Source organism: Anastrepha obliqua, chromosome 2 (assembly GCF_027943255.1).
Source record: "Anastrepha obliqua isolate idAnaObli1 chromosome 2, idAnaObli1_1.0, whole genome shotgun sequence".
NCBI lineage: Eukaryota > Metazoa > Arthropoda > Insecta > Diptera > Tephritidae > Anastrepha > Anastrepha obliqua.
The window spans coordinates 10,091,961-10,117,215 of NC_072893.1; the positions used below are offsets into that span (position 1 = coordinate 10,091,961).

The window sequence follows — 25,255 nt, forward strand, 5'->3', positions numbered from 1 at the left end:
TGTTTTTGAAAACTAATTTGTAAAAAACTCGATTTTTAGAAATATTGCACTTTCAAATCGATTTGGCTCACGTAAATAATAATTTTTTTTTTATATTTTGGCGGAAATGTTAAAATGAACTTAATTTCGGTAAGTCATCCTAATGTATGTACATACATGAGTATATTTCACAAGCAATTGCTTCCATTTACGCAAATTATTGTAATATTACTGAATTGGCCAATTTTCGGATAAGTGGTGATACTCATGCACTTGAAAATGCCAACGGTGGGTATGTTCACATGAGAAGCTATTTGTATGTATAGACTGTTACATACTCGTAAGTGCATGCAACTTTTTGCCACGACATACAGAATTTGTAGGTGTGACCAACATTAGGCCGTTAATCGGCTCTCAGCGATTTCGCAGTCATCAGCTGATTGGCTGGTGTAACCGGGGTCATGACAGCGGTTCATTAGTGAAAGAACTGATATTATGTTGGTCACATAAGAAAAAAAAAATTAACCAATGTTTCTTCGTTGGCGTATAAACAAGAACTGATTGGACGAGCGTAAGAGTACGTGTGAAGTGAGCGGGAGAATTCTGCTGCCGAATCTCTTATGACTTGACTGCCGAAGTTACTCTCACAATATTGCTCCGTATGGCCAAACCCGTTATCTATCATCTTTGACTTTCTGCTTTATTTTACGGTATGCGCCTTGATGTTCTTTTCTGCGTAGAGAACTTAACGCCTCACAACGGCACATGGTTTTTTCGGGAAGTTTTTTTACAGATGGTTCGTCACTACCTGTTCACACTTAGAGGAGATGTTTTGATATGCACACCTGGTGGATATCTGAAGCAGAGTTAAATGATACGACCTCGCTGGAAAGTGAATGTTGTCGCCATCATGCAAGCATATGAAGTCGTCGAGTTTCTTGTGCAACAAATTAAAATTTTCCCATGCATTATGAAAAAAAGCGTCGTCTTGTGGAAACTGCATGTTTGTGAAGCCCAGTCCATCCATCGCAGATTACTAAAATTGCATTACAATCGTCCGATATCGGTTGTCATTTATTGAGAGCGTAGCTTCTAGCGCATTTCCTAAAAACTAAGGCGAGATGATACTACTGCACCAAAATCGATACCAACCAGTAACATTTTTGGAGCATAGAGGCATTATATGAATCTTCTGTGGATTATCGTTGCTCCAAATCCGAAAATATTGCTTGCTTGTGACTTCAGATGATTTACTTCCAAAACGCTACCTGAACAGAGCACTCATTTTGCTAAACGCGTTCAATGCGTTGTTGAGTCGTGGCGCTTTCAATGGTTAAATGCTCATACCCGTGAAATACCCGCCAAAGTGTGAGCACACCCTTTGAAAAACCCAGTACTACATTTGGTGTAACAGAGTATAAGTTTCGCTTGTGGTCAGGCATCAACAAGTTCCGGCATATTGACTGTATTTATTACCTACTACACCACACGAAAACGTTATAAGACCAACTAAATTTCTTATATTGTATATTTCTATTGTAAGTTTAGGGCTAAGAATTTATGCTTTTAATACTTAAACTTTTAATGATAAAAGTTTTAAAAATATCCGAAAAATAATCACACATTTCATGAAACTTATATTAATTATTAAGAAAACTAAAGTCTATGGAACGAAAAAAAGTGTTTATATTTCAGATAAACAAAGAGAATTCTAGGGTTTAGTTTATAATTTGGAGCTTAGTAATTTGTGTTCGATCCTCCTTCGATTTTAAATTGTTGAAGTTGTGGAGGCACTGATTTGATTAAGTTTCTTTTAATATTTTAATAAATGAGTGACTATTCAACTATCAAAACTATTCACCCTATCGAACTCTCTTCCATTTTTGAAAACCTATTGAGAAAGTTTTTCCCATACAATTTGTTTCTTTTTTTTCGGGACAGACTAGTACAGCACTCAGCCACAATTAAATCCATTGTACTGCACTCGGATTCCCTTTTTTAATTTTTTTTAAATCTACTCGACCTCCGAAGAAATCTGAGTAGATCTTGTGGTGACAAGGAGCCAAGGTGGTCGCTTCTTAACATGTCGGACATGACAAGTAACATCAGTTTGCCCATACATAAATTTTCGATTGGGTGGAGGTCAAGGCTGCAAATTAAGAGATTAATTTCAGCAGGGTTCTTTTGATTTATTTATAGCTAAGCGTTTGATTTCTCGAGCATCTCAAGCGTTAAGTTTTGGTTTTCTACCACTTCTCTTGGTACACCCGTTGTTTCAAATGAAAGTAATGTATAACCCCAGTTTTATTTCTTTTTAATTTTGAAGCAGTCCCTCGCATTGTAAGTCCTCTCCCTCTCTTTATGATAAGATTTGTCACTGCTCAAATTCAGATAAAACTTTTCCGCGCGGCATATTTTTTGTTTCTGAAGCGATCAACGATCAAACGATCAGCACTTATAACGTAATAATTTTAACGTAATAAATAATTTTATTATAGCATACAGCCTGAACTAATGACTGCCGACCCGCAAATATCAGCGGAAATTCTTCATCCCCACATCATCGCCATCTGGAACAACGAAAAGCTTTCTTCGGCTTCCTGCAAAAGGCATCATAGTGAAACTGACCAAGAAACGCGACCTGCGACCTGTGACCTGTGACTGCGGCAACTGGCGAGGAATAACCCTACTTAACACCATCTACAAAATTGTTGCCGTAATCATACAAAGCAGGCACAAAGATATGGAACGCTCTTTAAGAGACGAGTAAGCTAGTTTTCGCCCTCACCAAACCAACATACTTCGGATTATAGTAGAACAATCAGTTGAGTGGCGCTCCCCTCTCTACATGCTGTTCATAGACTTTAGGAAGGCGTTCGATACTATAAAACGAGACGCAATATGGCTGGCACTGAGTAGAAAGGGAGTTCCCGCCAGGATAATCCGCCTCATCAAACCCCTCTACGAGAACTCTGAACTGGCAGTGCTTCACAAAGGCGGTATCAGCCATCCATTCACTACCAACGCAGGCATAAGGCAAGGTTGTCCCCTGTCGCTCTTCTCTTCCCCATCGTACTTAATGACGTCATAAACCAACTGACCCTGCAAAAAAAGGCATCGTATGGAGTTTCACCAGACATCTTGAGGACCTAGACTTCGCCGATGAAATCTGCCTCCACTTTCACAAACTCTCTGGCATGCACGCGAAGGCGGGAAAACTAGTCGCGCTGGCACGCACTGTCGGACTGGAGGTCAACACTGCCAAGACCAAGGCAATGAGAGTTTACCACAATAGCGCAAGGCAGATATTGGTTGACGGATGCCCAGTGGAATTCGTTGAAAGCTTCTGCTACTTCGGCTGCATCATCACGGCAAATGGTGGAGCAAATGAAGATGCCAACTGCAGGCTAAACAAAGCAAAGGCGGCATTCGGGCGAATACATACAGTATGGGGGAGTTCGCAAATCTCCAGGCGCACTAAACTACGAATATTCGGTTCATGCGTAAAGGCAGTATTGTTGTACGGAAGTGAAGCATCTCTGGTCTCTAACATCATCACACAGATGCTACAATCTTTCGTCACCGTCGAGGCCGAACACCATCAGTAACGACGCACTGTGGAGATTAACGAACGAGGAACCCATCCTTAGGCAAATCAAATGCAGAAAGTGGCGATGGATAGGTCACACATTGAGAAAACCACCAGAAAACATCACGAGAATGGCACTGGACTGGAACCCGCAAGGGGCAGAGGTCGCGGTTGACTAAAAAATACTTGGAGAAGGTCGATGCTGCACGAACTAGCAGATGCCGACATCTCATGGGACGGTGCAAAAACAACAGCACAGAACCGAGTACGATGGAAGAGTCTTGTCGAGTGAAAAAGAAAAAAAAACTAGTTTTGTAATAACTTTTAAATTAAAAGTAAACGATTTTGATTTTATAATTAGAAGAATTATTATATTAATTAGAACAAGAATTTGTGTGTCACTAAAATACCAGCAATAAGCGCAAAATAATTTCCGTTATGAGATATTCTTTAAAACATATAATCAAGCAAATGATATTGCGACATATTTTTATTATTGTTGTAGTAGATATCATCATAACCATCTTGGTTTTATAATATTTTCGAGCAGTGTATACGTAGGTATACTGTTGAATGCAATTGAGGCTGAAGCCGATAGACTTACATATTTGTTATACAATTTCCATGTTAATAAATTTCCTTTTGCATGTTAATAAATTTGTCTCTTGAAAGTATTGAATAATTTATAAATTTAAGGCCCTCGCCTCATTTGAAATGGTGTTTTTTAGGTATTTATTTAAAAACGCGTGAAAGGGAAACTAAAAATTTTTTTATTTTGGTTTTCAGTATTTTATTTTGCGAACCATTGTTAAAAAACAAAATTATTTTTTGGCCATACGAGGTTCGTTCAAAAAGTTGTCAGCCTTCAAAAAATGGCCTTCCAAAAAACGGTATATCGCTGACGACACAGATTATGGCACTCCCATGTATCTGAAATAAAAAAAAAAAAAACAAAAAAGTTCTTGTTCAGTTTGAATGTCGTTGCCGTGTAAGCTACAATCTTTTAAAAAAAAAATTAAATTTGAGAAAATGGCGGACTTTCAAAGATGGAAGACCTTTTTATACTCTTTTTTTTTACTTTAAAGGTCCGAAAAAAATACTAAAAATTTGTTTCCCCGAATGATCGTAGTTCACACAATAACGACATCAATTCGACGTCATTTAAATTTTATTTCATAAAATCGGTTCAGTAAAACCGGCTATATCTTTGCCCATTGTCCATGTGAAGATCATTTTTTAAAGGCTGACAACTTTTTAAACGAACCTTGTATGGCTAAAACGAAATTTTTATTTTTTAACATTGGATCAAACAAAAATACAAAATCTTTTTTCATTTCCGTGCTTTTAAAGAAATACCCAAAAACACCATTTCAAATGAGCCGAGAGGACCTTAATTAAAATACGCAAACTACTTACTATCATTAAGGTAAAATGCGAGTTATTAGAATGTTGAAAAAATTATAGAAAATGGGAAAACTGCAAAATTTTCATACGCGAACCGTAAATTATTCCCTCACTTAGTGGAAGCAAAACAAGTTCAAATGCGCCAATCAGTTGCGCTCGCACTCAGAATTTACGAGGAGGAACACGACGATGTTCAATTAAAAGCGCGCGCATTTGCGAACGCCGATTCATACACACATACACACCTACATACATTTTTGTGCATAACTGCACTTAGTGGATACAGCAGACGCGGTTTTGGACGAATTTAATAGACGTTAATTCGTCAGGCACTTAAAATGTTTAAAGAGGCGCTGCATTGCATCGAATCGCGAGGCGGAAAGAGTGTTTAATTTTTGTCTATCGCCTCATAACTGTCATAATGGTTGCTAAATATTGTATCTGCTCTTGAAGTTCATATTTTACCACGCAGATAAACAGAAGTACACACATAAACAAATATTTGTGAAAAGCTTTAATTTGTGTCTGTGATAGGAAATGGAAATTCTCTTTAACACAACAACATGTGTGAGCGGTGATACCATATTTCTCACTCTCTTCATGGCATCCCTAAGAGGGTAAAACGCTGAAGAAAACCAACTGATATGCAGAGCCATGAATGCTACAACAAAAAATAATGCTACTTATAGAGCCATAGTTCCAGCAGATACAACGCGAGCTGGAGGATCGATTTAGCGTTAGATGAAAGATACACATAAGGCCGTCTTCTTTGGCAAAAGAATATGAAAAATACTGAAAAATATGACAATGAAAATAAAAAGCTAAGGTAATGCTAAATTCGACCCGGACCGATCTTTATATAGATACTCGCGCAAATTTGAGTGAAATTTAATTTGGCGTCGCAGCTAGTTTTTGAAACCAAACAAAAAAGTTATATAAGTAGCTTGTAACATTAGACGGATCATCCAAACACGAGGAATCAGTGTACACCCTTGCTTAGTCCAAGCGGAATATTCTCCAAACACACATTCCATCAAGGGAAGAGTGGACGAGATGTAATACTTAGAGACAGAACTTGGTGAACCTGTTTATGGATGGCTCGAAGTTGGACGGATGGATTGACGGAGGAGTATTCTGCGAAGAGCTCCCCATCAGACTCAAATTCAAGCTACCGGACCACTGCAGTGTACACTAAGCAAAGGTGGCCGTAACCCAAGAAGCAACTGATTGGCTACTCACTTGCGTAATAATTGGCAAGAAATTAAATATCTACTCCGATAGCCAAATGGCAATTGGGGCCCTGAGATCAATGACGGTACATTCGAAACTGGTCATTAAATACCTGGCTTCACTTTCGATCGCATCCGATTTCTTTGACATAAAACTCGTCTGGGGACCAGGTCATAGCGGCATTGGAGGAAACTAGGAAACGGATAGGCTGGTCAGACAAGGTACTTGTAAGATAGCTTCCCCGCGAAAGGAAACAATTAGGATTCTCTTGATCACCTGCGCACTACTCCTGGAATAATGGGCTTCGCGTCAACTCAGCGAGTACTGGGAAAGTAGACAAACTTTTAAGGTCACGAAGTCTTTCTAGTCACGTATGGAACGGAAGCGTTCGGGGGATCTTCTGAGGATGACAAAATCACCGTTCTCAAATTTCATGTGCATCCTCACCGGGCACTATCCGCGAGGTATACATGCCGTGAAGCTCGGATTTACTTCGAGTCTTTTTAGGGTCAGCTGTATGGAGGATGAGGTAGAATCATTTCAGCACCTTCTCCTTAACTGCCCTGCACACGCGGAATTAAGATTTAATCATCTTGGTTCTCACTTCTTTCCTACGCTGATATATCAGGACTTGATATCGAAAATCTCATGAACTTCATCAGCAGTATAAAGCGTTTAACACAACCGTAACTCAACCATCGTTCATAATCCCCTAATACTCAACCCCCTCCTTCCCCGCTGTGAATAATTTTGCAAGTAGCGCTATGGCCGATTCCCAGTTTTCTGCTACTACTCCAACTACAGAGAGCACTGAGCATTTTGTTTGACTAATACTCTGAGCTACTAGCAATAACGAGGCGTCGCTTGAGTCGAGTAAACCAATTGATTGTGCGCTTTGCGCTACCTGCTCCACTTAGAGTAGTAGCGAGAGGAAAAATTAAAACTAATAAGTATACCTTCTACTCAAATATGAACGAGACGGTATCAATAAAACGGTCCGCGGATGACATATGGCAAAAATACATTTTAAATACATAAGCTTACATGGCAAATTTCAGCGTGATATGTCACATAGTTTGTTTTCTGTGCTACTGTAAACAAGTCAAGCTCGAGTGTGTTCTTCGAATTCTCTTTTATGACTTCAATTGTCTCAAAATGTTTTCCACGGAGCGGCAACTTGAGCTTGGGAAACAGGAAAAAGTCACATGGAGCCATATCAGGCGAATACGGTGCTTGCGGAACGATATTAACATTATTTTTGTTCAAATAATCGCGAACAAGACGTGATGTGTGAGCTGGTGCATTATCGTGATGCAAGAACCATGACTTGTTGTCCCACAATTCCTTCCTTTTAAGACGAATGTTCTCGCGCAAACGCTTTAAAACGTCTAAATAATATTCAGCGTTAACCGATTTTGCGATTTGTGCGATTTTCAAGCACAATTTCCTTTACTTTTCCGATGTTTTCGTCGTTTACTGATGTTGCTGGACGACGTTCATGAGGCAAGTTTTCAACCGATGTACGGCCCTCTTTGAAAGATTTGTACCACTGGAAAACACGTGCACGCGATAGAGCAGAGTCCCCATAGGTTGTCTGCAACATTTTTAAGGCGTCTGAAGCCGAAATTTTTCAAGCCGACTCCGAATGATATTTTTATGATATTTTTATGAGGAGCTTTTTCATGGCAGAAATACACTCGGAGGTTTGCCATTGCCTGCCGCTATTAGTAAAATGTTTTTCTTAATTTTGATGTTTCACCGAGATTCGAACCAACGTTCTCTCTGTGAATTCCGAATGGTAATCACGCACCAACCCATTCGGCTACGGCGGCCTAATAAGTAGCGGAGGAATTTTAATCCCTGTAATAAACAATGAATCAGACCGCTCACTGCTTCTAATCAGGTTAGCGCAACCTCTGGTCAAACGAAGTCGGCACATTGGGGTATTAAGTCAAACTTCTTGTAATGTTAAAGCTTCCTATACTAACTCTTGTGGATAAATAAAACGGATGCGATCAAGAGAAGCAATAAATACAACTGTAACATAGACAAGTCTAGATAAACTGGAAAGATCATCTTGAATTCGATATGAAAAAAATAAATAAAATTTAAATAAAGCTCTAATACTCTAGACCTTCCTTTTTTTAGATCTCAATAATTATTATTATTTTTCTATAGATTTTATTTCCCTTTAAATTGGGTCCATAAGAACAAAGATTTATTTATACCAGCTCACTCATTTGTTACTCACCTTTCGGATCATATGGTATGAAATCTAGCGTACGATCCTTACAACGCAAATCTTGACCGGTGCCATCGATCCACACGTAGGTGGCTTGTACGATATTCTCCTTCAATGGTAAGCTGCGATAACGTTCCAAAATGGACTTATCGAGATGAGCATTTGGCGAATCCTCTAAAACACGAGACATACTAAAAAATATAGAGAACATAAATGTCAGTCATTATATTACTCGAAAACAAGCTTTACATTATAATTTTAGTCAAAGAAAACCAATAAAATTTCACAGATTCAAATTTCACAAAATTTAGTACGGAAATGTGGCGGCTGTTATAGCTCCGGCCTAAATTCCATCAAACTTCTCCATTACATCATCAGCTCTGATTGGCGGTAGATATCTGCTCATTGGAGGTCTCAGAATGATATCAGAACGTCGCTTTAGTACTACTTGGGAAGTGCCAGTCTGCTACAATACTTCAACCATTTCACCTACCTACCTAAGTTTTATAAGTACTTGAGTGGTTTCGTTAAGATCCGTTTTCAATAGTGAGGAACTAATATACTACTCAATTTCAATTATTTTGTTTGACATTTCATAAATCGAGTACGTGAATTTAAGCGTCAAATTTTCAAATTTACGTCGAAAGTCATTGTTAGCCAGAAAATTAACACAGTGCGCTTCGCCCAGTGTTCTGTGCTCAGAGATGAGTTGTCTTCTAACTTAGTGAATCATCGACATCATCTTCAATTCCTGTTTCTCCCATTGAAGCATAGGGCATCGATAAAATATCTCCATCTTATTCTGCACGGTGGATGGTTCTGTGTTAAAGGCCCTGACCGTCATTGGCTTGACAGTGGCCAGGTCGGTCTTTCTGCGTACGGCTCAAGCAGCTCACAATTTCCAGGCTTTGCACATCCTCTGCGTTGCTTCCGAACATCCATTCGAGGGATAGCTAGTGTAAAAAAACGAAGCAGCCCAGGATATCTAGTTGTGCGTAGAGTTTTGGACCCGCCACGCAAAAGACAATGGGTAATGGAGTGTTGCATTTGGTTTGGGTATGCAGTTACAGCCGGACTCCAATACTCAATTCCTGCTCTTATGTCCACGTCGCGCTCCCCGTGAAATGGGAACAACCTTAACGAAGATGCGGTATCCAAGTTGTGCGTAGAGTTTTGGACCCGCCACGCAAAAGACAATGGGTAATGGGGTGTTGCAATTGGTTTGGGTATGCAGTTACAGCCGGATTCCAATACTCAATTCCTGCTCTTATGTCCACGTCGCGCTCCCCGTGAAATGGGAACAACCTTAACGAAGATGCGGTATCCAACCCACATGAAACATAAGGTCACGGCTGAGAGAGTAGAGAGTCCTGGTGAGGCCATTCCAACGTATTTGGTCTAAGGACTCGCCAGGCTTCTTTTGCAGCGACATCCACCAGGCTAAGTGCGGCCGAAAAAGGGCGTCGGTTTTTTAGCAAACGGCTCGTCTAAACTAAAGAACTGTGTTAGTGGGAAAAGGATGGTAAATCCGTATGGAAATTACCAATAAATAGCAGTTAAGCAAACATGAATCAAAACGTCAGGAATCCAACTTAGTGAATAAGGGAAATTATTGTATTGCATTCATAGGTAACTTATTAATTACCGATTGGCACGAAAATATTATTATTTCATGCCTTTATTAGTCTAGAGGCTTAGTTGGCCATTACTCCTTAAAAAAAATAAGAAAATCGAGCTTTTACTAATAATGTCTAGCACTTTTTTATACCCAAGAGTACGCGAACATGAGCTGGAAGACTATTGGTTTCACGAAGGAGTAGCTACGTGCCATACCATCTGCTTAGTCAATGGTGATAAGAGAGTCTATTCGGCGATAAGATTATTTTCAGAAATTGCCTTGCACGCCGGGTCATGAAATTTACGCCTTTGAATTATTTATTGTGAAGCTTTTTGAAGGCATTTTTATACCCGATGCAATAGCATTGAAAACCAACAGCGACATGCGAGTATGGAAAGAAAAGTCGTAAATTATTCATGTAAAGTTCCAATCGCACTTTAAATGTTCCCATTGTTGTTATGCTAGTTGCTATATGCAATAATTTTCCATCATCAATGTCAAGAAATTATCTACAGATAACAAAAATTCTGCAATAATTTTGGAATTTAACTGATTGCCGTTGTTGTTTACACTTGATAATGCCTTATTACAAAATATTTTTAAAATTTGTAAATGATTACAAAACACAAAGAATGGAACAATATTTACACAAACGTATTAGCTCTCACCTCTCTCTCTTTCTCTCTAGAGCCTTTTAGGCACTAAGCTATTTTTTGTTTGTTTATGTTTTTCCTTTCAATATTTTTAAAATAATATGTTTTTAATAAACAATTTTTTTTAAATATTTTTTTTTTTTGCTCTCAAAGGTCATTTCAGCAAGGGCAAACATATTTTTGAAAATAATTTTTTATTTTCCTTCTACGCTAAGACAAAGCAGACTTCAAAGCTATTACTTTAGGTACTAAACTTTTTCACTTTGATTTGATAATCGGGAAATCGCACTACTAAAATTAAGATATGCGGATAAAAAAACTAGACTAGAATATATTCAAAAACAATTTTTCGTGTTTGCCTTAGTAATTTTGGATGAGACTCGCTATATGATCTTCATCCAAGCAGTAGTCCTCTAAAGTTCATTAGTCTGCCCACTCTTGCCAGTTGCAGAAAAATGCTATGAGTAAAATTTATTTATTTCAATAATAATAACAAAGACATAGATTGATTTGAGGTTTGCACTTCCACCTCATAGTCTTTTGTGCCCTCTACTCATCACAGTACCTCATCCAGACTCAGTTCTTTTATTAAACTCAAGATAGAACTGGATTGAGCTGCAAGTTGCCGAGATATCTCAATCTTCTTCGCGCTATAGCGCTGCATGCAAGAAGGAGTCTACAGTGGCCTGTGCGAATGCATTCTCAGTTTATCTTTAGGGAGGGTTGTGAGTGTTTAACATGTCTTTTGGTTATACGCTCCCACTAAGGATTTCGCCTGGCGTAGTCCCATAGTGAGCAGCTAGCTAACCCTTAGCCTTAGCTCTTCATTTCTAAGCTTTTCCTTGATGGTATGTTGTTCCTTAGCAAGGAAGGGTTCGAGTTTTTTAACTTCGTAGCTGTAGTCTCTACTGCAAATGCGTCCTCTACTTCGGTACCAGTTCTGCAGTTTATTTATTTACTCATTTATTTATTTTTATCTACTTTTTTCAGTCAAAAACATCAAATTTCTACTACTGACTTCGCGCTAATTCAAACTGTTCAAATTAATAAATAAAGGGAAGTTAAAAAATCAGACGAAATGGAATTCGAGATTGGGTGTTAGAGTTGGTGGGGGAGTATTCTGCGTGGAGCTTCTCATCAAGCTCAAATATTTGCTTCTGGATCACTTTAATGTTTTCCAAGCGGGGGTAGCCGCAATTAAAGAAGCAGTAGTTGCCAGGCGGATATTAGAGCTCTGGGCTCATTGTTTGTGCGTTTGGTTGGGAAATATATATATGATTTCTCTCTCGACTGCACCCGAATACTACGATATTAGGTTCGTTCGGGTTCCCGGTCACATTGGCATAGCATAAAACTGCTGGCCATATATTCACCTATATTGACACAAATTTTTATTAAAAAATTTTAAAAATTACAATTTTCATAAATATTAATGCAATGACGTAATAAAAAACTTATGCACCCTGGTGGACACGATACAGCGATGAAAAATCATCTGAAAGCAAAAAACCAAAAAACTTGTTAATCTATACATCAATGGCTATCATCGTACGTGGCGGATTTCTTTATTTTTTTTTTTTTTTTTTTTTTTGTTTTGAGAAAATGGTGCAGGTTTGAAAAATGAGTTTGTGTTTTTACCCGTTTTTTGTTTTCGAAAGGCTTGAAAAAATATTAATTTTTGGAATTTTTAAAAACGGCTATGTACAACTTTAGCCAATACATGTACAAAAATTAAAAAAAAAACAAATTAAAATCGGGTTAGAAGTTTTCGACAAAACCGAGGCCACCGCGTTCAGAAAAGTCGTTTTGAGAAAAATGCGTTTAGAGTTTTTATTGGCCATTGTGACTCACTGCCTGCACTTATTATATTGGATATAACTTCGTCAATTTTCACGATTTTAAGTTAAACTTGTTTTTACTTACTTTTGAATATATCTACTTTAAGAAAATGCAAAAAAATAGATTTGTTTGAAAAATCACAGTGGTACTCGATTTAACTTTCGTAGAAAGGAGGTTTATTTTTTTGTTTTTTTTTTCTTGTTCACTCCTCTCGGAAGCATAGGGCCTCGACAAGACTGAGTGTTGCATTGGTTTCGTTAATCTGTTTATTTTTTTATTTATTATTTGTTTATTTTTTTTTTTTATTTAATTGTTAAAGAAAATTGTTCATAAACAAATTCGGATGATAAAATCGTCGTAGAAAGCTCTCTTTTTAAGATTTGATATTTCACTAACTGGATGGCGGCGAATTTAAAACTGGGTACATAAATCCCTTGAAAGATTCAAATAAGTCCGCTCAACTTATAAAAACCAATAGTAAAAAAGAACAATTTAATTCTTGGAACATGTTTAACATTTTCGCTAAGCAATAAAGCTCCCCAATCACTGTATTAAGGAAATATGCACGGGTTGTGTACGAAATTCTTGTGGTCCAGTAGTCTGCATTAAAAATTCTGGGTGTTAAAATTCTATTTTCTAAAGTTCTACTTGATAAAATTTTCTAACGTGAAATGATAGGTATATTTTCAAAATTTTTTATTGCAAAATTCTTCGAAATAGTGCGCACTTTTTCTCATTATTGGCCTGGGTCTCAGAACTAGAGTTATATAAAATCAATATTATCTAAATTTTCTAGTACTAATTTGAATGAGAAAAACATTTTTCTAATAGCCGTCGCCCCTCGGCAGGCAATGGCAAACCTCCGATTGTATTTCTGCCATGAAAAAGCTCCTCATAAAAATATCTGCCGTTCGGAGTCGGCTTGAAACTGTAGGTCCCTCCATTTGTGGAACAACATCAAGACGCACACCACAAATAGGAGGAGCTCGGCCAAACACCCAAAAAGGGCTTACGTGCCAATTATATATACATATAAATTTATTATTTGATTGACCGCCGTAACTGGGCACGAAATAACAATTGATAGGAAAAGTCTTTTCTAATAGTGGTCGCCCTTCGGCAGGCAATGGCAAACTTTTTTTATTTTTCTGCCATGAAAAAGCTATTCATAAAAAACCATTGGCCGTCCGGAGGCTGCATAAAATTGTAGCTCCCTCTATTTATAAAAACATCAAGAAAAGTGAAGTTACTTTTTGTATTTTATCAGGCCTGAAAATAGGTACCTAGGCACTTGAGCAAAACTCACTTATCACTCATCACAAATTTCAAAAACACCAACCTGCTTTGGTTTTGTAAAAATTTTCAGGCTGACTAAACAAAGTCCCGTCAAATTCTATTTTTTTTATTGGAATGCACTGTGCGATATTAGCGACATTCAACGATCGTCGATAATGTTACGCGCAACCGGCACAGGATATAAGAACAGAATGTAAAGGATTTTTCTAGTATGTAAACGACACAAAAATTTAAACTTTTACGTTCTGATTTTATTTTTTTACTTTTTTTTTCAGAAATGAGCGCGAACGTTGCTAGAATGCAACTAAACTCAAATTCGCTATTTCAAGTCAATTTATATTAACAACAAACAAACTAAATTAATTTGCTCATTTACATGTGTTTACAAACGACGCTCGTATGTATGTAACGCTGCGTTACATTAACTCAATGAAAACAAAAACATAATATATATATACGCTTGTTAGTATGCCAGCAGCAAACGGTGATGGCTAGGAAATGAGTTCGTAATAAGCAAAATGAGGGCCTTACTACTGAATTTATCACTGAATTTTAGCGCAGCGATGCCTTAGGGAGTTCAGGACTAATCAACTCAATCAATACACGAAATCAGTATACAAATAATTCATAATTTCACGTTTTATATATTTAAGAGTATTTAAAAATTAAAATAAAATGTATAGAGAAACAAATAAATTGGAAACATCCGCACTCGTTAATTAAACAAATCGCTTTATACTCATTTTTAAACTTTTTTTTTAATTTTTATATATATTTTTTTTTAATTTTATTAATTACCTGAATAAGAGTAAAAGGAAATTTTTTAAACTTTTTTTAATTTTTGTATTGTTTTATTCTTTTCAAAAAATTCGCTTAGAGATATCTTTTTTTTCATTTTGAGAAGCTCCCGCTCATAATCGTTTCTATTGTAGCCACAATTAAAATATTTAATTTTTTTTTGTTAATTAAATTAAATGTTTTTCTTAATTTTTTAATATCCTAAGTAAGAGTAAAGTTTTATTTTTAATTTATATATTTTATTTTTTTAAAGACTTCGCTTTGAGGTATGGGTTTTCTGCCATTTTAAATGCTTCTTAAAGCTCCCCCTCATAATCAGTCTATTGTACCCAAAATAAAAAAAGTTTAAATTTTTTTTAATTTTTTTATTCTTTTCAAAGAATTCGCTTAGATATATCGGTTTTTTTTCAATTTGAGAAGCTCCCGCTCATAATCGTTTCAATTGTAGCCACTAAAAAAAATTTAATTTTTTAATAATCTGAATAAGAGTAAAATGAAATTTTCCAAGCTTTTTTTAATTTTTTATTTTTTGTTTTTTAAATAATTCGCTTTTTCCAATATTAAATGCTTCTTAAAGCTCGCGCTCATAATCCTTTCTATTGTTGCCAAAATAAAAAAAAATGAAAAATTATTTTTTATATACATTTTTTTTATATTTCTTAATTCGGTGAATAAGAAATATAAAAAATTAAGAAACTCTTTTTTATATTACAAATTTCTTTTTTAATTTTTTTAATTACGTGGATAAGAGTTAAATGTATTTCGCAAAATTTTTGAACTTCTTGTTTTTTTTTCAGAGAACTCGCTTTGAGGTACTGAATTTTTCAGTTTTAAATGCTTCTTAAGCTCCCGTTCATAATTTTTTCTAATAACAAAAATATGAAAAATTAAAATTTGAAAGACAATAAAAAATTTATTTAAATTTAAAATTTTTTTTAATTTTTTAATTTTTTTTTTTTTCAAAAAATTCGCTTTTTCCCATATTAAATGCTTTCTAAAGCTCCCGCTCCTAATCTTTTCTAATGCAGCCAAAATAAAAAAATTAAACAATTATTTTTTATATAAATTTTTTTTTTATATTTCTTAATTCGGTGAATAAGAGTAAAATTAAATTTTTTAAATGTTTTAAATTTTTGTATTTTTTGTTTTTTTGTTTTGGTTCAAAGAATTCGCTTTGGGGTATCGGATTATTCGTTTTAAATGCTTTTTAAACCTCCCGCCATAATCGTTTCTATTGCAGCCAAGAAAATAAAAATAAATTTTTTTTTATTTTACAAGTTTTTTTTTATATTTTTAATTACCTGATTAAGAGTAAAACTTAAATTATTGTATTTAATTTTTGTATACTTTTTTTTAAGAATTCGTTTTGAAGTATCGGATTTTCCCCACATTAAATGCTTTTTAGTTAAAGAGGGGAGCTCTTTTTTCTATTGTAGCTAAAATAAAAAAAAAAAATTTTTTCATTTTTTTAGTTACCTGAATAAGAGTACAATATAATTTTTAAAATTTTTTAATTCTTGTATTTTTCCAAAGAAATTACTTTGAAGTAGCCTTTAGCAGCCAAAATAAAAAAATTAAGTTTTTTTTAAATTTGTTTAATTACTTGAATAGGAGTAAAATTAATTTTTTTTAGACTTCTTTTTATTTATTTATTTATTTTTCTTGAAAGAATTCGCTCGGTTTTTCACCATTTTAAACCAAATTAATTTGTTTTTCTACATTAAAATTTTTTTTAATTACCTGAATAAGAGCAAAATTAAATTTTTTTTAATTGTTTTTTTTTTTTTTTGTTATTCAAAAACTCCGCTTTGACGTATCGGTTTTTTTTTCATTTTAAAACTCCCGCTCATAACTGCTTTTAGCAAAAATGTTCTTCGGTGTGTTTTTTCATAAAAAAAATACAAAAAATATGAAAATGGTAAAATAAAAGGTATATTCTGGGTTCAGGATTTTGTCTTTCAATTCATCATAATCGCTGATGTCATCAACATCCTCTGGCGGCATAATAAAAGCATTTGTTTTGCCTGTATGCCGACCAATATCCTCCTCGACTATCCAACTATCCACTTCTGCTTGCATTTTCTCACAAGTAAAAAATTTTATTTTATTTTATTAAGTTTTTCTGAAATAGGAAAAAGTGCATGCTTTCAACAGCTGATTCCAACTGTCTCTTAAAGCAAACAAAAAATTTCTATTGATAAACAATTTCACATTCACTAAAAACTCGAATTAGTCCATTGCGAATTTAAATCGCAGATCTCAGATATGACAAAAGTTGCAACTTTGAAATTTCTTAAGGCAACGTTCATGGTCTACATATATAAGCGTCTCTATAAATTGTCAGGCACTAATGGCTTAAAATCCACATTTCTTGACAATACCAGGAACGAATAATATTCCGATTTTAAATCAAAAGTTTCTTCTTTATTGCATCGCAACCCATTACCAATCGGTTACTTTTTCAGCGCTGAATTGCTTTGCTTGTAGGATATTTCACTCTGCTCGGGTGCAAAGACAAAAATGGGAAGTGCAAAAACAATAAAAGCATTTGAATGTATACAGAAATGTAGTAGCAACAACTAGAATGTGTTCATACACACATATGTGTACATATCTTTACATGATACTATAATATAATAACAACAATGAGAATTAACGAACTAAAGCAAATCGCTCATAAGCATAAAAGCGTTCACGACAGACCCATTGATAATAGTTTTTGTAGTTAGCAGTTTCTCCGTAGTACCTCAGTGATAACAAGAAACTAAATCAAGAATGAGAAAGCAAAACAAAACTAAAATTGATGCAACAACTAAAACAAATGGGAGGTTCTCTGTGGGAAGTGTTGTATAATGTGGAAATTGTGCTTGCGCGCGAGCGTTTGAGTGATTTTATTCAATTTTACAGGTGGCAATAATTTTCATTAAGCCATTACTGTAGTTACAGCGTATTAATGAAAGAAAATTTAGAAGACGTAAATATTTTTTTCTAATAGTGCCAAACCATGGCAGTTCTCCGAAGCCATTTCTAGGTTCACTACCATTCAAAGAAATACTTTTGGCGACCGCAGTCTCGTGTCGTGGCCAGTGCGGAACAGTGACAAAGGCATAACTGGAAACGGTGCAATAAATTTTAAACGCACTGGGCATTTCACTGACATTACTCATTTACTGGTGGTGACATTTGAGATGCATTACCACTTCCGTATTGTATCTTTAGTTCTAGGTAGTGTGCCCTATTTTTAAAACGGTCATTAACACTTTATGTATATAGAAAGTTCAATAGCAACTTCGGTTTTCTCGACTTTCTCGACTTTTGACCAGATCTGTCCAATCCCCTTTAAGTGGATGTCATGACGTCTTCGCTGTTTGCCACATAATGAAAATAATTTGAGTATACCCATACCTCGCTATACGGCCACTCGGCATTTCTTTATAACGGCCATATTTAATTATGAAACATTTTCGACTTACGGCCTAGGATGTTTCATTATACGGCTAATAACTTGGGGAGACAGAGGACATCTTTCAAACAGCAGCTGGTGAGAAGTCAGAACCTTCTTTATCCAGGCAACTAAGAATGAAAATGTTGTTAGTTGCACTTTCTTATTTAGAAAAGCGGATTAACATCGTTCCTCAAAATGTGTTCCGATGAAAAACGCGCAATAAGGTTTTCCGAGAAGCAAACTCAGCGCTAAACTGCTACAAAACATTGCAAAAAGAAGGAAAAAGGAGTGCAAATCAGACAAAGTTGGGCTAACATTTAAAGTCTAATAAATCAACAACACCGGAGGATAAACTAAACTAAGAATATTCACGGGCATTCTTACAGCCCATCGAAGAATGCGCGGTCAACTGCACAGGATATCTATCTTGTCGTTTCTGTTACCAATACCCGCAGACTCCTTAAATGTGGCGCTATGGCGCAGAAGGTTGAGACATCTCGGCCAGTTGCAGCCAGAAGAGAGGCATTTGCTCTCAGCCCTCGAATTTCAACTCGAAGATAGTTCTTAAACTGAAAAAGACGATGGTTGTGTCAAACGGGCTTCCACAAGGTAGTTGTCTATCCCCGTTGCTCGTCAATATTTCTTCGGGTCAACTACTTATGCATACAATTGCTGCTGAAAACACGCCCTACAAGACTTCTGAGTAGCGAAAAATAACCTACACATTAAAGTAAACGACTTCAAGACAGTGGCTACTTCGCTTAATCCGTTCTTCAATCTAGAAACATGTAGAATCATGCACAAGCTCATAGCACCAATATTTTGGTCAACAACAATTTCGACAACTGTTTGATTCCGCAGGTGAAGTATATAAGGTTCTAGGCAGAGCTATCATCTCGTCCTTGGCAGTAAGTGATCACTATGCTGATGTAATTGAATAGTCAAAACACAATTATAAAACTTTCAAATTGCTGACAACAATAAAATTTTAATATGTAAGAGTTTTGTTAGATCGAGAATTAAGTATTGTAGAACTACGACAACTTTAACAAGCAAAACAACAATTAAGACAATTACAAAACTTTTTTTCTTCGCTGAAGTTTGGGGTGTCCCCCCGTTAATTCCGGTCGCGCTGTTACATGTGCTGACGCACGAGCTTTCTGCACCTGAGAGAGGTATGTGGCTCACTGTCAAAGAAATCATGTGTATTTAAAACCATTTCAGACGTGTTTATATAAAGGGTGATTTTTAAGAGCTATAGGAAAGTTCTTCATAAAAACACACCTAAAATTCAGAAAAATTCATGAAATTTTTATTTAAATCGATAGTACAGTCCATATAATTTAATGTTTGAAGATTATTTCATGCAAATGATGACCGCGACTGCGCTTTAAATGGTCCATCCGCTTAGTCCAATTTTGGCATACTCTTTCCAATGTTTCGGCCGGTATTTCACATATAAATGCTTTAATGTTGTCTTCCAATGCGTTAATTGAAGCAGGCTTGTCTGAATAGACATGCGCTTTAACATAGCCCCACAAAAAATAATCTAAAGGCGTTATATTGCACGATCTGGGTGGCCAATGGACAGGTCCCGAACGTGAATAAAATGTTCACCGAACACGCCTCTCAACAAGTCCATTGTTACGCGTGCTGTGTGGCATGTGGCACCGTCTTGCTGAAACCACATGTCATGCAAGTCAAGTTCTTGCATTTTGGGCAAATAAAAGATGGATATCATTTCACGGTAGCGCTCGCCATTCATAGTTCAATGATATCTCCAACCCATAAACCGCACAAAACTGTGACCTTTTCTGGATACATTGGTAGCTCTTGCAATTCTTCTGGCTGATCTTCACTCCAAAATCGAAAAATCTGCTTATTTATGTACCCATTGATCCAAAATTGAGCTTCGTCGCTGAACACAATTTTTTGATTAAAAAGTGGATCTTCGGGAAACTTTCCAAGAGCCCATTCACCAAAAATTCTGCGTTGCAGTAGGTCCTTCGGCCCCAATTCTTGCACCAGCTGTATTTTGAAAGGCTTCACACCTAAATCCTTTTGCAAAATTTTCCACTTTGTTGAGTAACAGAGGCCCAAATGCTGCGAACGGCGACGAATCGATAATTGATGGTCATCATTAACACTCGCCGATACAGCTGCGATATTTTCTTCAGTTCGCATTCTACGTAAGCGTGTTGGTGGTTTGATGTCCAATAATGTAAATTTGGTTCTAAATTTAGTCATTTACTTGTCCAGCCGCATTGGTCTCGTTGGAGATTTATATTTCAAAATAAACAATTATTTGTCTGCTAGTTCTGTTTGGGCTAATGTTTGAATGTGTCAAAGTCATATGTCTCACCTACATATCGCACCCTTAATACATAAGGGTCACAACTCAAAATGTACCATTTGCTCAAATATGAACGAGACGGTATCAATAAAACGGTCCGCGGATGACATATGGCAAAAATAAATTTTTTGTTTTTTGGTAGGACTGTTATAAGCTTACATGGCAAATTTCAGCGTAATATGTCACACAGTTTGTTTTCTGTGCTACTGTAAACAAGTCAAGCTCGAGTGTGGAAAATTTTGAGTTGTGACCCTTTTGTATATAGGGTGCGATATATGTAATGGTGTGGGGTATGTTATGGGATTGGCTAATATGAGCATATCTCTGCCTGGCGAACAAAGAGAATGGGCTGCAGTATTAAAAACTATCTGTCTGCTAAGAATTGCATATTTATGTGCAAACTTACCATATTCAAGTTATCTGCCTATCTGTTAGAGAAGCTGATACCAGATTGAAGGGAAACTCACAGAGTCAGGTGATGCGCTATCAACAGTCATATTCAATTTGATGCTGCACTTTGTCGTAAGGGAAGTCAGCAAAGGTGGTACCTAGATAACTAAAACAACCCAAATATGTGCTTACGCAGATGACATCGCTATTCTCTCAAGAAATGGGAATGATTTAAAAGAAATTTTCCTAAAAATTTACAAAATTTCGAACGATATTGGCCCTCGAAACGAGGGCAAAACCAAATATCTGTTGAAATCGAGGTGGCCTGCACAGATGCAAAACTTCCATGTAGGAGCCTATACTTTTGAAACAGTGCAGCAGTTAGTAGTTATGTTCGCATATAGCGGTGATTCAACTTCCGCAGTCAGGGATCGCATCAACGCCGCCAACAAAGCGTGTTACGCCCACTTTAATTTGTGCAAGTCCCTACTTTTGCCTAAAGCTACAAAATTAACTATGTACACGACCCTTATTCGTCCAATCCTAACGTATGGTTGTGAGGTATGGGCTCTTAAGGTTGAAGACTGCGCGCTGATTGCTAACTTGGAAAGAAAAATTTTAAGAAAGATCTTTGGCCCAGTAAGAATGGATGATGATGGTACCTACAGAATTCGATTGAACTCTTATCTGAACGATCTAACTCAGAACGAGACAGCTGTGCGTTTTGTTAAAGCGCAGCGCATCAGATGGCTAGGTCATGTGATCCGTATGCCTGTTGACTGCTCCGTGAATAAAGCCTTGACTTCATTATTTGTCCAAGTGAGCCCTTTAGCTAGGGCAGCCACTTAACCTTAAACCTAACTTTCAAAACACTTAAATCTTACTCTGTACTACTGACATTAACAAAATAAAATGATATTTAAAAAAAATTTAACTGAATTTAAGCATTCCCTTATACACCAGTGACCTGACAGATGGTGGAATAAGCTGGTGTTTTGTGGAAAATTAAAAAAAAATTTAAAAAATTGTAAAACCCTATAAAAACGATTCTTTGTGCTTTACCCCTACTTTTTTCAAACAATCGACGTGATGCGCACTTTACGTACAATAATCGCATTCGCCGCTCAAAAGTTCACCCGAAATCTAGACTCATATAAAAAAAACTATCTAAACGTGTGTTGTCTGTAGCTGTACGCTATACATTTCGTTGAATAGTTAACAACTGGTGTTTTATGACAAAAATGTATATCACAAAGCCCCAAGCCATAGCTAGACAAGCATGCGCAGAATAACAATTAGAAACATTTTCCATTGTGCATATTAGTACTGCTAATAATTTATTTATCAATATTGGTATACTGTTTAGTATTCGGTATTCGTATTTAGTTTTTGTTATATTAAACTACAGAGAACAAATCTCTTTGCTATTACGTGCCTTAATTGTCTAATACTCGTACGATATATTCAACTACAATTTTTTCTTAATTTTTTTGCTTTTGTTTACTTTATCTAAAGCTTTTCTACCTTAAACATTTGTCTTTCTTTCGTTTTGTCTGCAACATTTGTCTTGTTTCATATATATTTATGTTTTATAATTAAAGAGCGATATATAGAATGACTAAACACTAACAACAATTATATACTCGTCTACGAATTCGGCAAACACACGCGATTGCGTTGCAGATAAAAGTGTTTCTGATATAAAATGCAAGCATCAGGTGGCTTCTTCAATGTTTAAATAATTATGCATGATTTCTCAATTATTCCACTGCTGATGGGTATTGTAGAAACGCAAGTGCACTCGTACCATTTCAGTTAACAATTTACGTCTATATGAGCATAACAAATATTTATTTTGCCGGAAAGCAATTAATAAATTCTCTTATGACAAGTGGAAAGTTCAAATAAAAAAATGTGCAACAAGTTTACAAAAAATTAACAAGAAATCCTTGGCGACTAACGTCAAATACAAGGGTTTCGCGCGCCATTTTTTGGCTCTCCTATAAAATTTTCTTTTTCAGAAATTATTCTTCTTTTTTTTAATACGTCGACATAATAATAAATCGAGTGTAAATTTTGCTCTTTGTTACTTAGTACTTAATGAATATTTTTGTTTGTATTGTCAAGTTCATTCGCTGCCTTTGGTTTCGTTTCACTTTTCTAGTATCTCAGCACACTAAACACCTTCAATAAACCCAACCATAGCCAACTGCATTCGACAACTGTGAAGCAGCGCTCATTTTATTCATCCAAGCAAATTGTGCGCAGAATAGCCTCTACCACTGAGTAGGGATCACAATTAGAGCTGGGGCGACGGTCCTCGAAATATCCCTTACCATCATCGTTCACGCCACGCGGTATGCGTATAGAGCAACCGCGATTGGCAACGCCGGCACTAAAATCATTAATTGAGCTGGTCTCATGGTGACCGGTTAGACGACGCGCATTGTCCTGTCCCTCTTTGGGATCGTAGGCGCGAATGTGACGTTGATGGTGTTTGGAAAGCTTCTCAACTGCAGCCAAGATGTCTCTGCGTGGAAAAGAAGGAGTTATTTAAGTTTCATTTTCTTCAGCAAATAAACAAGAAAAAATATAAACTCACTTAATGCCGCCATCTTCACGCATACTCTTGGTTGAAACATTGGTGTGAGCGCCAGCGCCATTCCAATCACCAGGCATTGGCTTGGGGTCCAAAGTGGCAACAATCTGTTGAATAAATACACAGACACACACAATAGAAGACCTCATTTCGTTGAACACTTCATTAAATTTCACTTCTACTTACACCAAATTCCTCGGCAATGCGATGCAAAAGGAAGCGCGACATCCACAAATCATCACCAATTGAAATGCCCACACAGGGTCCCACTTGGTATTCCCATTGGGCCGGCATCACCTCGGCATTTGTGCCAGACACTTTGACGCCCGCATACAAACAGGCGCGGTAGTGAGCATCGACAACATCGCGTGCATAAACCTGTTAGTGTGCGAAATATACAAAATAGGGTTAGTACTGAAGATATTTTCTCTAAATCTCATTGGCATTTTAGTTAGGCATACCTTATTGGCGCCTACACCACAGTAGTAGGGCCCCTGTGGTCCGGGAAAACCGTTCTTGGGCCAACCCAATGGATGCCCATCGAAATCAAGGAATGTATACTCTTGTTCAATACCGAACCACGGCTCCTGATCCTTGCACTTATTCGCTACTTCAAGACAACTCTTGCGGTGGTTGGAGGCGGTGGGTTCGCCGTCAAAGCGGTAGGTGTCGCACATGACCAAAATATTATTGCCACGACGGAAGGGATCCTTGTAAATGGCCACCGGGTAGAGGTAGGTGTCCGAATTGGAGCCCTCCGCTTGGTAGCAGGAACTGCCATCGTAATTCCAAATTGGTAATTCTGAAAAAAAAGAGAAAATGTTCGTATGAGTAAAGGGAATGAGTTAATACGCATAAGTTAATGCTCGTATATGTACTACTTAAGACCCCAAATAAACTACCAACAACATGTGCACACATCCAAAAATAATTTCCTTCAGGTGGAAGCTACAACACAACACGAAAAACTGGTTGGAAAAAAGTACTTTAGATGCGGCATATTTTAGATAAATTAGTGTTGAGCAAAAAGTTTGAATAAATTGTCAATTTATGTTTAATTAAAATGTTTTTAGAATTTAAAAATATTTAATAACTTAAAAATCAAGTCACACGCATGAGGAAATCAAGGATTTGACTTGACATTGACTGGGTAATGACTTGCGCTCTGTAGCTGAAGCCCATAATTTTTTGTGTGAAATAATTTTTTACTGATTTGAAAGCTAAATATCTATGAAAATCAGCAATCAAAAACAATATATATTTTCAAAATTTCAAATCAAAGAGTCGGTCGCAAAGAATTTGTCTATTTGTAACATTTTTATATAGCAAACAAGGCGTATTCATTAAAGGTGGTGGGGCTAAGTCAACAAGGAAATAACAAAAGAAAGTAGAAAAGAAAAAAAAGCACAAACTATCTTGCATAGCCGACATGAAGTGTTTTAAACAAATTAATTCCCAAATATACTGGCGCACAAAACTATAAAGAAGATTTACCTACATTCTTTGCAAAGGCGTTTCGTTAGATTAGGTCAGTGGTTGTCTTATGAAGGACCTAGGCCAAATGTAGGCCTATTATAATACCACCGGAAATTTATGAATATAGTTAATCTAGCTAAATTATATGTGCAGCATACGCGATGCTGTCCAGAAATGCTATACCGAGCATATTCAACCTTCTTCTACACAGAGCCATGCAGTAGCTTAGAAGGTGTCTCCTCTTCTTCTACATCCTAACAGACTATGCAAAATCAAAATATAATGCTACAATTCTACTGCCACACCTTCCTATAAGACAGAACTTTTACTAATTTATACAATTA

The 25,255-nt window shown here is 36.4% G+C and overlaps 2 protein-coding genes across 3 annotated transcripts in view; both read right to left on the bottom strand.

Annotated features, from left to right (window-relative positions):
* The window catches only part of LOC129237052 (glutamine synthetase 2 cytoplasmic-like), a 28,572-nt gene extending 14,429 nt beyond the window's left edge, over positions 1-14,143 (bottom strand). The window contains exons 1-2 of the mRNA XM_054871447.1: positions 13,894-14,143; positions 8,454-8,635 (exon numbers count right to left, since the gene is read on the bottom strand). Of these exons, the coding sequence (XP_054727422.1) occupies positions 8,454-8,634 (181 nt within the window). The 5' untranslated portion in view covers position 8,635; positions 13,894-14,143. The remainder of the gene's footprint in view (positions 1-8,453; positions 8,636-13,893) is intronic.
* Positions 14,144-22,140: 7,997 nt separating this feature from the next.
* Positions 22,141-25,255, bottom strand: part of LOC129237051 (glutamine synthetase 2 cytoplasmic) — a 48,501-nt gene continuing 45,386 nt past the window's right edge. For both annotated transcript variants that reach the window (XM_054871445.1, XM_054871446.1), the window contains exons 3-6: positions 23,897-24,237; positions 23,622-23,813; positions 23,439-23,542; positions 22,141-23,366 (exon numbers count right to left, since the gene is read on the bottom strand). In XM_054871445.1, the coding sequence (XP_054727420.1) occupies positions 23,078-23,366; positions 23,439-23,542; positions 23,622-23,813; positions 23,897-24,237 (926 nt within the window). In that variant the 3' untranslated portion in view covers positions 22,141-23,077. The remainder of the gene's footprint in view (positions 23,367-23,438; positions 23,543-23,621; positions 23,814-23,896; positions 24,238-25,255) is intronic.